The sequence below is a fragment of the Malaclemys terrapin genome, chromosome 7, assembly GCF_027887155.1.
Source record: "Malaclemys terrapin pileata isolate rMalTer1 chromosome 7, rMalTer1.hap1, whole genome shotgun sequence".
NCBI classification, from domain to species: domain Eukaryota; kingdom Metazoa; phylum Chordata; order Testudines; family Emydidae; genus Malaclemys; species Malaclemys terrapin.
Genome location: NC_071511.1, coordinates 52,041,874 through 52,059,851, shown reverse-complemented (window position 1 = coordinate 52,059,851; position 17,978 = coordinate 52,041,874). Strand labels below are relative to the sequence as shown.

Genomic DNA, 17,978 nt, shown 5'->3' with positions numbered 1-17,978 from the left:
GGAAACATGATCTCCCTGCAGTCTGAGGAAGAATGTGTACCTGGAGAACAATGCCAGGTTCATTAGAAGACCCAGCCTTTTCTGAGAAGAACATACAATAGTGGGGTTCAATGCACAGAGCTCCCACCTACAGGCTCTTTTGAGATGGCTACTCATTAAGAATGCCAGAGACTGAAAGAAGAGAATTTCCTTCTTCAGTGACTCAGATGCATGTTTGTGAGAACATTTAACATTCATCTGTGATCCCAGGGCTCTGCTCCACATACTGCAGGGTAAGCTGATGAGTGAGGCTGGCTTACAGAGCCATCTGATGTCCAGCTTTCTCCTACTTACTTCTACCAAAATGTTAGTGAGAATGACCTTTTAGAGCCATTGATAACCCTCCCTGTAGGAGCTCAGGTGGTGTCACATTCTGGCTAAAGAAAGCATTTCTCTACACTAATGCAAAAATCCCAACCAAGTCAGATTAAGCATTGGGACATCTTGAAGCCAGACTTGAGTGAATACCCTGTCTTTTGTAAGAAGATTTCCTCTGAAAGCCCAGGCAGCTAGGATCAACTTTCCTGGATTGTGATGGAATACCAGTCCCTGAAAGAGGGCTATAGTCATGCTGACTAGGCCTGAAAGTCATAGCCCCATACATTGCCAGAGAAGGCCATCCGTATGACTGCTGTCTTCTCCTTGATATTCTGAACTGTTCTGGACAGAAACGGGACAAGAGGAAAGGTATGTAGAAGGCACTCTGGGTACATTTTCAGGAAGTATCCTTTGGTACTGGTTTGGTCCCTCTCAGGAGAAAGGGAGGGAGTGGGGTCTTACTATTAAATCTGGAAATAAAAGTCCATTGGCGGTTTGCCGAGATGTCCAGTTAGGTGGGGGAAAGTCTCAAAATAGAGACACCCGCCCTCAGCCAGCTCTACTAGTGTTCTGTTAGTCTGCTCCAGTGCTTAGCTCTCCTTCAGCATGAAGTGCACACAGGGATGAGATACTCTCCTGCCTAGGAAAGTAAGACTTGTAAGGAAGGGGATCAGGTCCCGGCATTTAATACTTATGGTGGATGTGATGCTCATCATTACTAGGACACTCTTGGTGCATTCAGGGGATGCTGTGCTTTGAGACCATGTCATATATCATTCTGCTCCAGCCAGCTGCTGCTGTGCTCTCCTCCCTGTGACGTTTCCTTGATCACCCTTCTGCTGGTAATGTGCTCCCAGCCCTCTAGACGCATACCTAGAAGTCACTGATTCTTTCTAGTTCAAAAATTCTGCAGCCTGCAGTTCTATTGACCTACACCCATCAGCAGAGAGCGACCTCAACGACAGCACATGAGAGCAGCTTGGAGTGATGACAGGAGGAAGAGGTTAATGTGAACTTCTTCCTGTGAGTGCTGCTGGGACAATGGCTAGCCCAAAGTGTAGGAACAGTGGAAGTATTGACCACAACAAACACAGCTATGGACTATTCAAAGAACTATTATATAGGGATGTGGTAACATGCCTCATTTTGATCTATAGGAGAGAAAACCCCTTGGGAGTTAACTACTAGGGAAGGCTTTAAATGTCTCCATCTTGAACTGTGGCTTTGAGGAGCTTGTTAGGTCCAGCATATCATTCCTGACTTCCTGGGGACCAGGAAGAAAAAGAGTATAGGTCATTATCTTTCTGATCTGCTTTACTGCCCTAATTGGGAGACGTTTAATTACTGTTTTGGCCTGATTTTCATTAGGGCTTGAGCTCCCTCTGTACTGGCTACGAAGGGATTGGCTCTTTTGAGTCCATAACTACTACATACATTGGTTTGCTGAGAGCTCCAGCTGAGCAGCACAAATTGTCTAGGGTTGCATGAGATGCAACAGCAAATAAATGCCAGAGTTCTTTCAGGTGCACCTAGCCCACAGGATTTCCTAACCTCAAGAGGGATGGATTCGGATAGGGAATCTGTCCAGGCCAAAATCGCCCCAGCAAAACAAGTGGAAACTGCTGATGCCCTTCCACTACTAAAGTTGCCTACCTATGTCTTCAGTAAGGAATCTTTTGCGAACAGGGGCTGCTAACAGGGAGTTTCGCAAGGGAGTTCTCCAGGTGAAGGAGGAGCAATACAGCACCCTTTTGGGGTAAGTGACTGTCTGTAGTGTGTGTTTGTTTGTGTTTGAGGGTTACTTGCTGTGTGCTGAGCTTGTGTTTGTCAGTCTGTTTGTTTGTTTTGGTTGTTTGAAGGACCATGTGCTGTGGCTGGCAGTTGGAAGCTGTGAGCTTCAAAGGAAGGTTTGAAAGCTCTGGTAAGTGGCTGAGCCTTAATCAGTGGGTGGGGCATTCATACAGGCCAGGGCTTTATAAAGCAGCGCACAAGCGACCAGGGAGCTTTTGCAAACAGGGGCTGCTAACAGGGAGTTTCGCAAGGGAGTTTGGAAGGGGAGCAGGAAGGGGGCGAGGGTCCCTTGCCGGTTCTATCTGTTTTCTCTTTATTCCCCTTAATACCTATAAACCAACTACATTCAAAACTTCTTGCTTAAACAACCCTTTCAGCGGACAGGGGGCTGCAGACGGGAGTTTGACAGAGGGAGGCTTACGATGGTTAGGAAGACCCGCAACACCTGTGCCAGCACTGCTTCTGTCTCCTCCACCTGTGCCTGTAGCCAGACAGAGCGCCTGAGCATGGATGCTTCTACCCAGATCCTGGTGTGGTTTTGCAGAGACTGTAACTTGCAATTTCCACTTACTGATATCCAGGCTAGGGGGACCATCCAATGTGAGAGGAGCCTGCTGGTGGAATCTCTCAGGCAGCAGGTGGGAGAGCTACAGGAGGAGGTTGCTAGGTTGAGGAGCATCCGAATCCACGAGCAATTCCTCGACAGTGTCCATGTGGAGACAGCTGAGGTAGCTGTCCCAGTACACAGGACTGCTGATACACCACTGGTGGAGGAGGAGATGGCTCAGGGTGGACACTGGCAGCTGGTTACTTCTGGCAGCAGGCAGTGCTCCACCCCTGCTCCGAACCCTCCTGCCGTGGTAATAGGTAACCGTTATGCTCTTCTTGATACAGGAAAGAAGGAATCACTCCCTACCGTAAAGGAGGAGAAGCCTCGTACCCCTAAGGCTGGGAGGTCTGCTGCCACCACTGCGAATAGGAAACGTAGGGTAGTGGTGGTCGGAGACACTCTGCTGAGGGGGACGGAGGGGCCCATCTGTCGCCCTGACATTTCATCTCGGGAGGTATGCTGCCTGCCGGGAGCCTGTATCCAAGACGTTACGGAGGCATTGTCGAGGATTATCCAGCCCTCTGACTACTACCCCATGCGACTCATCCATGTGGGCACAAATGATACTGCGCGGTGTGACACTGAGCGGATCAAGAGTGACTACAGGGCTCTGGGAGTACAGGTGAAGGAGTTTGGAGCACAGGTGGTATTCTCTTCAATTCTTCCTGTTAAAGGTAGGGGCCCGGGCAGAGACAGATGCATCATAGAGGTGAATGCCTGGCTGTGAAGATGGTGTCGCCAGGAGGGCTTTGGCTTCCTAGACCACGGGATGCTATTCGAGGAAGGACTGCTAGGCAGAGATGGCGTTCACCTTTCGAGGGGAGAAAAGACCCTATTTGGACACAGACTGGCTAACCTAGCGAGGAGGGCTTTAAACTAGGTTCGACGGGGACAGGTGAGCAAAGCCCACAGGTAAGTGGGGAACATGGAGACCGGGGAGATGGGTCGGAAACGAGAGGGAGTGTGGGCTATATTGTCAGAGAGAAAGGAGGGTCAGGACAAAACTGGGAGGAAAGATCAAACCAGTATCTTAGATGCCTATATACAAATGCAAGAATAAGCAGGAAGAACTGGAAGTGCTAATAAATAAATACAACTATGACATTGTTGGCATCACTGAAACTTGGTAGGATAATACACATGATTGGAATGTTGGTGTGGATGGGTACAGCTTGCTCAGGAAGGATAGACAGGGGAAAAAGGGAGGAGGTGTTGCCTTATATATTAAAAATGTACACACTTGGACTGAGGTAGAGATGGACATAGGAGACGGAAGTGTTGAGAGTCTCTGGTTAGGCTAAAAGGGGTAAAAAACAAGGGAGATGTCATGCTAGGAGTCTACTACAGGCCACCTAACCAGGTGGAAGAGGTGGATGAGGCTTTTTTTAAGCAACTAACAAAATCATCCAAAGCCCAAGATTTGGTGGTGATGGGGGACTTCAACTATCCGGATATATGTTGGGAAAATAACACAGCGGGGCACAGACTATCCAACAAATTCTTGGACTGCATTGGAGACAACTTTTTATTTCAGAAGGTTGAAAAAGCTACTGGGGGGAAGCTGTTCTAGACTTGATTTTAACAAATAGGGAGGAACTCGTTGAGAATTTGAAAGTAGAAGGCAGCCTGGGTGAAAGTGATCATGAAATCATAGAGTTTGCAATTCTAAGGAAGGGTAGAAGGGAGAACAGCAAAATAGAGACAATGGATTTCAGGAAGGCAGATTTTGGTAAGCTCAGAGAGCTGATAGGTAAAGTCCCATGGGAATCAAGACTGAGGGGAAAAACGACTGAGGAAAGTTGGCAGTTTTTCAAAGGGACACTATTAAGGGCCCAAAAGCAAGCTATTCCGCTGGTTAGGAAAGATAGAAAATGTGGCAAAAGACCACCTTGGCTTAACCACGAGATCTTGCATGATCTAAAAAATAAAAAGGAGTCATAAAAAAATGGAAACTAGGACAGATTACAAAGGATGAATATAGGCAAACAACACAGGAATGCAGGGGCAAGATTAGAAAGGCAAAGGCACAAAATGAGCTCAAACTAGCTACGGGAATAAAGGGAAACACGAAGACTTTTTATCAATACATTAGAAGCAAGAGGAAGACCAAAGACAGGGTAGGCCCACTGCTTAGTGAAGAGGGAGAAACAGTAACAGGAAACTTGGAAATGGCAGAAATGCTTAATGACTTCTTTGTTTCGGTCTTCACCGAGAAGTCTGAAGGAATGCCTAACATAGTGAATGCTAATGGGAAGGGGGTAGGTTTAGCAGATAAAATAAAAAAAGAACAAGTTAAAAATCACTTAGAAAAGTTAGATGCCTGCAAGTCACCAGGGCCTGATGAAATGCATCCTAGAATACTCAAGGAGCTAATAGAGGAGGTATCTGAGCCTCTAGCTATTATCTTTGGAAAATCATGGGAGACGGGAGAGATTCCAGAAGACTGGAAAAGGGCAAATATAGTGCCCATCTATAAAAAAGGGAAATAAAAACAACCCAGGAAACTACAGACCAGTTAGTTTAACTTCTGTGCCAGGGAAGATAATGGAGCAAGTAATTAAGGAAATCATCTGAAAACACTTGGAAGGTGGTAAGGTGATAGGGAACAGCCAGCATGGATTTGTGAAGAACAAATCATGTCAAACCAATCTGATATCTTTCTTTGATAGGATAAACGAGCCTTGTGGATAAGGGTGAAGCTGTGGATGTGGTATACCTAGACTTTAGTAAGGCATTTGATACAGTCTTGCATGATATTCTTATCGATAAACTAGGCAAATACAATTTAGATGGGGCTACTATAAGGTGGGTACATAACTGGCTGGATAACCGTACTCAGAGAGTTGTTATTAATGGTTCCCAATCCTGCTGGAAAGGCATAACGAGTGGGGTACCGCAGGGGTCTGTTTTGGGACCGGCACTGTTCAATATCTTCATCAACGACTTAGATATTGGCATAGAAAGTACGCTTATTAAGTTTGCGGATGATACCAAACTGGGAGGGATTGCAACTGCTTTGGAGGACAGGGTCATAATTCAAAATGATCTGGACAAATTGGAGAAAAGGGCTGAGGTAAACAGGATGAAGTTTAACAAAGACAAATGCAAAGTGCTCCACTTAGGAAGGAAAAATCAGTTTCACACATACAGAATGGGAAGAGACTGTCTAGGAAGGAGTACGGCAGAAAGGGATCTAGGGGTTATAGTGGACCACAAGCTAAATATGAGTCAACAGTGTGATGCTGTTGCAGAAAAAGCAAACATGATTCTGGGATGTATTAACAGGTGTGTTGTGAGCAAGACACAAGAAGTCATTCTTCCGCTCTACTCTGCTCTGGTTAGGCCTCAGCTGGAGTATTGTGTCCAGTTCTGGGCACCGCATTTTAAAAAGGATGTGGAGAAATTGGAAAGGGTCCAGAGAAGAGCAACAAGAATGATTAAAGGTCTTGAGAACATGACCTATGAAGGAAGGCTGAAAGAATTGGGTTTGTTTAGTTTGGAAAAGAGAAGACTGAGAGGGGACATGATAGCAGTTTTCAGGTATTTAAAAGGGTGTCATAAGGAGGAGGGAGAAAACTTGTTCACCTTAGCCTCTAAGGATAGAACCAGAAGCAATGGGTTTAAACTGCAGCAAGGGAGGTCTAGGTTGGACATTAGGAAAAAGTTCCTAACTGTCAGGGTGGTTAAACACTGGAATAAATTGCCTAGGAATCTCCATCTCTGGAGATATTTAAGAGTAGGTTAGATAAATGTCTATCAGGGATGGTCTAGACGGTATTTGGTCCTGCCATGCGGGCAGGGGACTGGACTCGATGACCTCTCGAGGTCCCTTCCAGTCCTAGAATCTATGAATCCCCTCTCCTTCGGAAGGAAGTCCTCCACACACAGTAAGTATGGATGCATCCTTACCAGCGCAGAGATCCGTATTAAATCAATGTAGGGTAATCCCATGAAAGTCTCACATAGACAAGGCCTAAGTCTGATTTTAAAATCAATTTAATAGAAATAGAAATTAATGGAGATATCCCATCTCCTAGAACTGGAAGGGACCTTGAAAGGTCATCGAGTCCAGCCCCCTGCCTTCACTAGCAGGACCAAGTACTGATTTTGCCCCAGATCCCCAAGTGGCCCCCTCAAGGATTGAACTCACAACCCTGGGTTTAGCAGGCCAATGCTCAAACCACTGAGCTATCCCTCCCCCGAAGTCCAACTTCTGTGTTTAGACTAGTCCTCTGACACACCTGAAAACCACTCAGACTTCACTGCACCACAGCCCAGTAACCCTCCTCCAGCACCTTCCAGCTGAGGAGCTGGAAGCACTTTCCCTGGGAGGCAGGGAAGCATTACAACATCCAGCTACGGAACCTCTTAGCGCTTCCATGCAGGTTCAATCGCCCCTGCATGCTCTACCTGCCCCATAATCCCAAGAATGTGTGCTCAGTGCTCCCCCAAACCTGCCACACCCCCACATGGACATTCAGTGCTACCCCCAATCCTACATGTGCTCCTCTGAGAACACCCTGTCCAGAGCCCACCCCCGTGCATTCCTAGTTAAAGAGGGTGTGTACTTCAGTAAAGCAGCCAGTACGAGACATTGGTCAGGAAGTGGTTTCTCAGACAGATAGGGGTTCCTAGAGAACAACTCACACCTTGGGCTGCACTGGGAAGCCAGGGAATTTGATCAGCAGGAGTCTGTGCATTTAGAGACAAAAATCCAAAGTTGACTGTTGGCCTGCACTTGTATTTTCGTTGATAAAACAGATGATGCTAGCTGACAATTTGCTTAGCACCCGCAGCTCCCCAGACTCCCTGGAGTTTGGGTCCTAAGCAGCCAAGAACCAGGCTTTCACATGGCAGTGGTCAGATGAGGAGAGCAGGTAGCATGACTCAGGCCACCAGGGCATGTCCTAGCTTCCACCTGGACAACTTTCATCAGCCCCACAGTGCTGCAGCCTTCAGTTCAAAGCAGATGACAGTCCTCTAGCTCTTCTAAACATAGAACTCACCCAGCACCTTTCTCCTCCCCACCCGACCCAGAATCCAGGTGTTCCAGATTCACTTTTTAGATCTCCAGCTTATCACTCGCACTCCTCAGCATCAGGACTCTTAGTAGTGCAAATGGGACCTACTCACACTTCACTTTCCTGATCCAGATTCCTTAGCGCTGTGATCTGTGTCCTCTGGCTCTAGAGCAAACCTGCCTATAAGGAGAAGTTGACAAGTCCAAGATTTTCTTCCTTCTCCCTCCCCCCCAGTTCCTTTCTGACCACTTGAAAAATAGCAAACACGTAATTCTCTCAGGTTTAGACTGGGAAATGCTCCAGCCCCAGCTGTCAGTGAATCTAGAAAAGCATGGGGCACAGGAGCAGTCTTCCCTGCACCCAGCCTGGAGAGGACTCCTCACCAGTAGTGAATAGTGACATCCTGATAGTCTCTCTCACTATCCTTTCCTTGCCTAGCCAGTGTCACTTTCACACTTCCATTTCTTGCAGCTACAGCACCTGGAAGTTCTGAAGGCAATAGACTCAAAGCTTGTGGACAGGCAGATGGTTTGATCATAGCTCCTCTCAGACAAGAAGTGTCCCCAGCTCTCCCCACGGGACATAGGGCGAGGGGAGGACACATTGTGTCAAATGGAGTTGAGAGCCATAGCCATAAAACAGGGTCTGGGCTATGGCACCACATCAGTGCCCAATATTTTGTTCCCATGGTAAAACAAGTCACCCCATGGTATCAGAGGATCAATCAAGGATTTGGGCTATGGGAGGCTGAGGGTCACTGTCCTTCAGTGATTCATGTGCCCCTTCCTCGGGCATCTGGGTGCATGGCAGGTTAAATGCAACCAGTTATTGAACCAAATCAGCTCCTACAGAGGGGATCAGACCTCATCTATTCTTCACTCTGGGATGAAGGAGTTCAATTCAGTAAGAAATAAACAGTTGTAACACCTAAGAAGATTACCTAGATTCCTGGGGCTCTGTCTGCTGGCAGCTCAGGGAGAGGCACACTGTCCCTGGTAGGAAGGGGGAGCCAAGGCAGACTCAGTCTGCCCAGCAACCAATAGGGAGTTCAGGAAAGGGGAGAAGCCATTTTTGAGTCAGTCTGGAGCCAGTCAGGGCAAGAGAAGGACTGGCTGTGTGGGGAGCTGGAGTCCCAGGCCTGCAATGCAGGGTTCCCCCTGAGAACTGGCCTCTAGAGACCTGAAAGCAAGATTCCCTCAGCTGGGCTTTCCCCTCTTCACTGATGACTCCCAGTTTGTAGAGTTTTGCTGGGAAACTTCCCCAGCCAGGCTGAGTTAGCCCTCCCTTCCAGCTCCCTAGGGGAAACCAGTCACCATATGATCAGCTCTGCTCTGGCTGCTAGTCCAGGGCTGCTGCCTGCTGTGAGTGTGTCTGGATGCTGGGCTAGGAAACTACAGTTTAGATTTTAGTATAGTTGTGTAATCTGCACCTTGAGCCCTGCACCCCTTTGTGGTGAGGGGAAATTCTGGGACCAGAAGCAGCCTGACTCCTGTCTGAAGAGGATCCCTGCCAACAGAGATCAGCCTCTCTGCAGTGACTGAGGAAGCTAGAGTCAGCTCTGAATCTGAAGATCATTCATGGAGTTTGTGAGTGCACCATCTTTTAGTCAGTCACTCAGGGAACTTGTTTTGGGGACCGCCTACTCCCTGAACTGTGTCCTCAAGCCAGGGAGTAAGGATTTGGGGATTTTATAACCTGATGCATATTAAACCTGTGGAGGGACTTACCACCTCCTCCTACTTGAGAATCCTTTGGGCTGTACTGAACTCAGTCAGCCACACTGCTAAACCACTGCAGAGAAGAATTTTGTGGTCATAGATCATCAAGGGCCCCAAAAAGTACACGTATCAACGGGACACTAATCTTATATTTGCTACATCAGGTCACGTGACTGGGGAAAGTCACAGGTATTATCAGTGTGGGCACCGGTCACCCTAACAATAGTGTTTTACCCTGTCATGTTATATTTGTCTCCTGTTTAATATAATTATTGTGTTGAATATGTTGTATGTGTGTGTGTTATTTCTTGAAAGTCTCCAACTATCTGGCAAGTAAGTGGGGATTACCCTGTAATTAGAATTTTCCTCCCAAGCTGCCCTGGTGACCCTGCCAGGAAGGAGCGAGGCGGGTGGAGGCACCGCCAAATAAATTCATAGGAGAAAATAAAGAAGATACAGCCTGCTGAGTGAGTTGCGGGATCCAGAAGAACCCAGACCTGTCCATCAACACCTGTAAGCAGATTGGCATTAAATAAGGTAACTGGGTGAAGAGGGGGCACTACACAGTGAATTTTCAGAAGAGGGAAATGGACGTTTCTTCCTCCCAGCTATCACCAAATCCAACAGCCTCCCCCTTTCTCCCGTCTGAATCATGACCACTTATGACCTATCCGTCCAAACCCATGTGTCACACTGGTGCGGAGACAGGCCCAGTCCCTCCCCAGGGCATGACTGCAAGGAAGGGAATTGTGAGATATGAGGCTGGCTGATGCATTTCTCACCTGCACCATTTCTCCATTGGAAGCAATTAAATCTGTGGGGATGGTGACTCTGAAGGAGCGTCCCACCACAGCAGAGCTGTCTGGAATCCCCACCACTGCTGGGACCGTCTCACGGAGATCTGACAGCACAGAATGCATGGAGGCCTCTAACTGGTTTTTCCAGTCCTGTACAACTTCGGAAGGTTCACTGGGCCAATGGCATTGAACAAAGGTAGCCACCACCAGAAGCGTAAGCAAAGTCCTCCCCAGCAGAGGGAGAAGCAGTACAAATCCCACAGTCATTTTTCCTGCAGACTCCAATACTGTATTCCACTCAGAAAGGGAGCCCTGAAAGCCTGTGTGCTGGCTCCTCAAGCTCCTCACAGCAGCTTCATCCTGGGAGTCTCCCGAACCTGAGAGAGAAAGAAGAGGCCAGGTCAGCATATGAAAGATGCCCGTTTAAGAGCACTGAAGAACAAAAGAGAAGCCCATTTGCCTAATGCTGCCGCCCTCCCTCCCTTTCAACTTTGCTGTGCAAATGCAAGAGGCCCATTCCCAGTGGAGAAAAAGTGCCTTTAGCAGCCCGTGCTCACACTGGAGTACAACCACTCAATGGAAACAAGGACCCTTCCTCCTCTCCACCCTCAGCCACCAACTGCTGGAGCTTGAGCACTCAGTGATTCAGTGAGGAACACTGCAGGGTGTGAGCAGGAGCAACTGATTCAGTGACAGAAGCTACACTGGAACTAGGTGACCTTTCCAGGAAAGCTGCAGTCAAGCTAGGACATCAATGAATTTAAATGCTAATTACACAGAACAAGACCCTGAAGAGATGTACACCAGTGTGAGCAGGAAGCTGCCACCTTGACAGTCTGGGGCAGGACAGATGATTCTGCTCCGAAGGCCCAGGAGTCCCCTCAACCAGATCTGTCCCCAACTCAAGCTTTCAGTGTTAGGCATATGTGCAGAACAGACCCTCTTGGCTAGCAATGCACAGCCAAATCTGGTGTGGGGGCAATAAGCATGCAGTGGGCCCCCCAGCGCCCTCCCTACACATGCAGGACGCTCCCCTCCCTATCATACCCCCCCAGTCCCCACTCCACTCCTCCCCGTATACTGTCCTGCCCCCCTCCCCACATAGGGTGGGCACTACTGCTCCTTCCCAGCACTGTGCCAGGATCAGATGCTGTCCATTCCTTGTTCACACGGACCTGCCTTCAATGTCTCTTATTTACCTGCTTGTTCTTTCTCCCCCCACCTTTGCGGTCCCTTCTCTCCCCTTTGGTGCCCCAACTCCCATCTTTTGCTTTCCTCTTCCTTCCTAGTTCATTCCCTCCCTTTGTTCCTTCCCCTTTCCCCTCAGTGCTCACAGCTTGTGTAGGCCCATAGTGATAGCCAGAGATCTGCAATGCAGCTCGCCATGTCATGGCTGCTCCTCTCATGAATTGTGTCTATCCAACAAGTTTCTCCACTGCACTTGTGTTGTGCTGCAGCTTCTTCCCTCAGGAAGCCCTTGGGAGTCTTTACCGCAAGGTGGCACAAGAAGATGCAGGCCCCCCCATCCCCCGATGCCGGACTGGGCAGTGCTCAATGCTGGGCTAGAGGGTCAAGAATCAGGACACAATGGCTCAAGTAGAAGCTGCTTAACCCTGTGAGACACTGCTAAGGGATGAGGCTTTCTTCAGGGCTCAGCAGCTGACAGAGGCTCCAGCATCCCTTTCTTGATCCAGGGAGGAGCAAGTCCAACCCCCATTCCGAGACAAGCTGCAGGTCTTTGTGGCTGCCAGATTTGAGCACAGCCTATAAGTTATCAATGAATCCATTCCAGCTGTGCCATTTGACACATCAGCCCTCCTGACAGACGCAGGAAGAAAAAGTTACTTACTGTAACTGGAAGTTGTTTGAGATGTATAGACCCTATTTGGATTACAGACATGGGTGTGCATGCGCGGCATTTGCCAGAGCTATTTTCTAGTAGTGTCATTGATCTGCACATGAGCCGCCCGCATGCCTGTGTCTGAGGCTATAAAAGGCCATGCAGCTGACGCCGCTCCAGTTCTCTCTTACTTGCAAGCAATGGAGTCCGCAGCAGAGGGGATGGAGGATAGGTATTGGAACCAAATAGGGACCACACATCTCAAAGAACTTCTTTGAGTGATGGTCCCTACATGGAGTCCAGATGTGGGTGAGTAGTGAGCAGTGCTCAGCATGGAGGTGGGTGCGTGGACTTGCATGAAGTTACAGGCGGCAGGACAGCTCAGCCGACAGACGCATCCACAGTGGTGGCGTAGTGAGTGGTAAAGGTGTGGACAGAGGTCCATGTGGCTGCCTTGCAAATGTTCTGCTAAGGTACGTCCGTGAGGTAGGCCAACGTGGCAACCTGTGCCTGCGTGGAGTGAGCCATGACTCCAGGAGGCGGAGGAATGTGAGAGCATAGCAGTCCACAATGCAATGGGAGATCCATTTAGAGATGTGTTGTGAGGAGAGGGCCTGGTCCCTGCAACATTCAGCAATGGTGACGAAGAGCCTGGGCGAAGCCTGGAAGGCACGGGTGTGTTGGAGACAGGAGGCTAGTGCCTGGCGGACGTTGAGAGAATGCATTGTTTTCGTTCCGGAGGTGGTGTGCGGTTTTGGGTAGAAGACTGGAAGGTGGATGCTTTGGTTGAGGTGGAACGGGGAGATCATGTTGGGGAGAAACTTGTGGTGCAGGCGCAGGGAAACTTTGTGGAAGATGTATGCGGGGGTGGGGGTCAGCCATCAGAACCACCAGCTCGCTAATGCACTGCACCGACGTGATAGCCATCAAGAAGATCTTCAAAGGGCAGTTTAGTGAGGGCAGAGGATTATATTTAGGTCCTAAGTGGGGGGAGGGGTTCCGTACTGGTGGAAAGGCATTGAGCAAGCCTTGAAGGAAGCGAACGGTGGTTGGGTGAGTGAAGGTGGAGGAACTGTCCATGGGGGATAGAGGGGGGAGGGGAAGAGGCACCGAGTGCCACTCGGTAGACCCATATGGATGAGTGAGCGAGGTACGACACTTAAGATGGAGAAGGTAATCCAGGAGGATGGGAGTAGAGACTCTCCAGTGGATAATGGTGGTGGTGTGCACAGGCGATGAAATGTATCCACTTTGCTTGATAGCAGGCGCTGATAGATGTCCACCTGCTGTGCAAGAGGATGCCACGCACCAGGGTGGAGCACGTTCTGTCTACATATGAGCCCCATCCAAACACCAAGCTGTAAGGTGGAGCAGGCCCGGGTTGGGGTGCTGCAGGCGTCGCTGTGCCTGGGTGAAGAGATCCAGGTGGGTGGGAAGGCAGATCAGAGGAGAGTGGAGAGGCTGGAGGAGATCAGTGAACCAACATTGGTGAGGCCAAAAGGGGGCTATCAGGATGATGGTCGCTTGATCCTGTTGCACCTTGTGGAGGATTTGTGGGAGGAGGGGAATGGGCGGGAAGGCATAGCAGATTTCAACCGACCATGGCAGGAGAAGAGTGTCGCCCCGTGAGCTCGTCCCGAGGGCCCCTTTGGAGCAGAAGAGGAGGAGTGTGTGGTTCTCTGTGGTTGCGAAGGGGTCCCAAGCCGGGGTCCTCCACCGGTGGAAGACGGAGAGAAGTGTGGGATCATGGAGCTTCCACTCGTGATTTGCATAGAAGGACCAGCTGAACGTGCCTGCCAAGGAGTTTCTGGTGCCTGGAAGGTGCATGGTATGCAGTGTGACCCCGTGCTTGATGCACCAGTTTCAGAGGTGGACAGCCTCTGCACAGGGAGGGTAACCTGGTGCCACCTTGCTTGCTGATATACACAACTGCCGACAGGTCTGACAGCAACTGAAAGTCCCGTGATCTTATGAGGGGGAGGAGCGCCTGACAGACAAAGCAGGCAACTTGGAGATCCAGGAAGTTGATGTGCATCCTTGCCTCTTGTGGTGTGCAGAGGTCCTGGGCTGTGTGACCATCCAGATGGCCATCCCACCCTGTGAGGGAGGTGTTTGTGGTGAGAGTGGAGCAGGGAGCGGGAAGGGTGACTGGAATGCAAATCAAGATGTTGGATGGATCAGACCACCACGTGAAGGAAGCCAGGACAAATCGGGTAAGCAAGACCAGCTTGTCCAAACAATCTGTCTGAAGTCTGCAGATTGACTGGAGCCAAAGTCGAAAGCATTGCATATGGAGCTGTGCCTGGGGCATTACAGAGGTGCAGGCCACAATATGGCCATGGAGGCAAAGGCATTGGCAGACAGGCGTGTGGATTGTGGCGTAACGGTGTCATGAAAGATGAGGGTGGCAAAGCGGTCCATCAGGAGGGAAGTGCAGCCTACGATAGAGTCCAGGTACAACCCAATAAAGGTGATCTCTTGGGTAGGGATGAGGACTGACTTTTCCTTGTTGATACAGATACCCAGGCTGGTGAGTAGATCACAAAGGGTCTATATAGTGGAAAGGAGGCAGGTGCATGACGTTGCAATGAGGAGCCAATCATCCAGGTAGGGAAATACCGAGTGGCTGAAGGGTCGCATGTGGGTTGCAACAACGGTGAAAACTTTTCTGAACACGCAGGGAGCGGTGGTGATACCGAAGGGGAGGACTCAGAACTGATAATGGGAGTGTCCCACTGTAAAATAGAAAAATTTCCGATGAGCCGTGTGGATGTTGATGTGGAAATATGCATCTTTAATATTGAGAGCCATGAACCAGGAGCCCTGGAGGAGGGATGAAATAATAACGGTGAGCGTGACCATCCAGAACCAGAATTTGCATATGAACTTGTTGAGCAAGCGAAGGTCCAGAATGGGATCGCAGCCATCCCCCTTTTTTGGAACAACAAAATAAGGGGAATAGAATCCTTGGCCCCGGTAATGGGGGAAACATTTTATGGTGCCCTTCCAGAGGAAGGCATCCGCTTCCTCTCAGAGAAGATCACAATGAGAGGGATCTCCACGTCACCATGGAGTGGGTGATGAGGGAGGAAGGAGAGGAACTCTATTGAGTACCCTGGTGAATGATGTCCAGCGCCCAGCAATCGGTGGTGATCTTGCCCCAAGTGTGGGCGAACAGGGTGAGACAGCCCTCAAGGATGATCAGGGTCAGCATGGGAGGAGGTTGGCGGGTCTCAATGGAAGAGTCAAGTGGCCATTTGGAGTGATGCTGCAGAAGAGTCGAGGAAGCAGAAGTGGTAATGGTGGGGTAATGGGGTCGTTGAGTGCATGGACATTGGCAAGACTGCTCCTGCGGTCATTGAAAATAGGGCTGGTAGGGCACAGGGGTGAAGGATGACCGTTGCTGCCTGCAGGTCAGGGCCAGGTGTAGATACCAAACGACCACAGTGTGACGTGGGAATCCTCAAGGGAGTGGGAGGATCCATCCATCTTGTCACGGAAGAGTTTATGATTATCAAAGGGAAGGTCCTTAAGAGTGGTCCGGACCTCCTTAGAAAATCTGGAGGATTGAAGCCAGGAGTCTTGGCAGAGTATGACACTGGTAGCTAGGCAGCGGGACACTGTCAGTAGCACCAACCGCTGCCTGGAGGATCACCTTGGTGACCAGTTTGCCCTCATCCAACAGCGCCTGGAGATTCTGCTGTTTGTCTGCCCAGAGAAAGGTCTGAGAGTCAATAAGCTTAAAGCCTCGTAACTGGCAATACGGAACTGAAGTCCCACAAAGGACTTTTGCCCTAAAAGGTCCAGCTTCTTTGCCACCCTGTGCAGGGGTGTTGTGTGGCCTTAAGGTGTAGCTGTTGAGCCTGTTCAGTCGCTGCGTGCACCACAAAGGAGTTGAGGGGCGGGTGTGTGTAAGCAGGAAGTCCGCACCCTGGGATGGGACAAAGTACGGCTGCTCAGTATGCTTCAGAGTAGGGGCACAAGAGGCCAGCATGTGTTAGCCCAACTATGCCAGTTGTAGGATGGCTGTGTGGATAGGGAGGGCAATTTGGGTGGGAGGGGGACTGTGATTGGAAGATATCCAGGAGCTGGTTTTGCGGGTCCTGGACTTATTCCACCATGAGGTTGAGAGCCTCTGCTACATGCCAAAGTAGGTTGTGGTACTGCTTATGGTCATCCAGAGGGGAGAGGGAAGGTGGAATTAATGCCTCGTCTGGGATGACAAGGCTGGGACTGGTGATCATAGACTCATAGAAGACTAGGGTTGGAAGGGACCTCAGGAGATCATCTAGTCCAATCCCCTGCTCAAAGCAGGACCAACACCAACTAAGGGTACGTCTTCACTTACCGGAGGGTCCGGCGGCAGGCAATCGATGTTCTGGGATCGATCTATCGCGTCTGGTTAAGACGCGATAAATCGATCCCGGATCGATCCCGGAAGTGCTCGCCGTCGACGCCAGTACTCCAGCTCACCGAGAGGAGTACGCGGCATCGACGGGGGAGCCTTCCTGCCGTGTCTGGACCGCGGTAAGTTCGGACTAAGGTACTTCGAATTCAGCTACGTTAATAACGTAGCTGAATTTGCGTACCTTAGTCCGAAGTGGGGGCTTAGTGGGGACCAGGCCTAAGTCATCCCAGTCAGGGCTTTGACAAGCTGGGCCTTAAAAACCTCTAAGGATGGAAATTCCACCACCTCCCTAGGTAACCCATTCCAGTGCTTTGCCACCCTCATAGTGTAATAGTATTTCCTAATATCCAACCTAGACTTCCCCCACTGCAACTTGAGACCATTGCTTCCTGTTCTGTCATCTGCCACCACTGAACAGCCTAGCTCCATCCTCTTTGGAACCCCCCTTCAGGTATATCAAATCCCCCCTCACTCTTCTCTTCTGCAGACCCCAGTTCCCTCAGCCTCTCCTTGTACGTCATGTGCCCCAGCCCCCTGATCATTTTTGTTGCCCTCCGCTGGACACTCTCCAATTTATCCATATCCATTCTGTAGTGGGAGGACCAAAACTGGACACAATACTCCAGGTGAGGCCTCACCGGTGCCGAATAGAGGGGAATAATCACTTCCCTCGATCTGCTGGCAATGCCCAAACTAATGCAGCCCAATATGCTGTTAGCCTTCTTGGCAACAAAGGCACACTGCTGACTCATATCCAGCTTCTCATCCACTGTAATCCCCAGGTCCTTTTCTGCAGAACTGCTGCTTAGCCCATCAGCCCCCAGCCTGTAGTAGTGCATAGAATTCTTCCATCTTAAGTGCAGGATTCTGCACTTGTCCTTGCTGAACGTCATCAGATTTCTTTTGGCCCAATCCTCCAATTTGTCTAGATCACTCTGGACCCTATCCCTACCCTCCAGTGCATCTACCTCTTCCCCCCCCCCCCCCCCCCCAGCTTAGTGTCATCTGCAATCTTGCTGAGGGTGTAATTCATCCCATCATCCAGATCATTAATAAAGATGTTGAACAAAACCAGCCCCAGGACAGACCCCTGGGGCATTCCGCTTGATACCGGCTGCCAACTAGACATGGAGCCATTTATCACTACTCGTTGAGCCCGACAATCTAGCCAGCTTTCTATCCACCTTATAGTCCATTCATCCAATCCATACTTTTTTAACTTGCTGGCAAGAGTGGGAGACTATCAAAAGCTTTGCTAAAGTCAAGATATATCACATCCACTGCTTTCCCCATATCCAGAGCCGTTATCTCATCATGGAAGGGAATCAGATTGGTCAGGCATGATTTGCCCTTGGTGAATCCATGCTGACTGTTCCTGATCACCTTCCTCTCCTCCAAATGCTTCAAAATGGTTTCCTTGAGGACCTGCTCCATGA

The 17,978-nt window shown here is 49.7% G+C and overlaps 1 protein-coding gene across 5 annotated transcripts in view; it reads right to left on the bottom strand.

The window, feature by feature from the left end:
• The window catches only part of DAG1 (dystroglycan 1), a 148,270-nt gene that overhangs the window by 46,345 nt on the left and 83,947 nt on the right, over positions 1–17,978 (bottom strand). For all 5 annotated transcript variants that reach the window (XM_054036085.1, XM_054036086.1, XM_054036084.1 and 2 more), the window contains one exon: positions 10,280–10,671. In XM_054036085.1, the coding sequence (XP_053892060.1) occupies positions 10,280–10,561 (282 nt within the window). In that variant the 5' untranslated portion in view covers positions 10,562–10,671. The remainder of the gene's footprint in view (positions 1–10,279; positions 10,672–17,978) is intronic.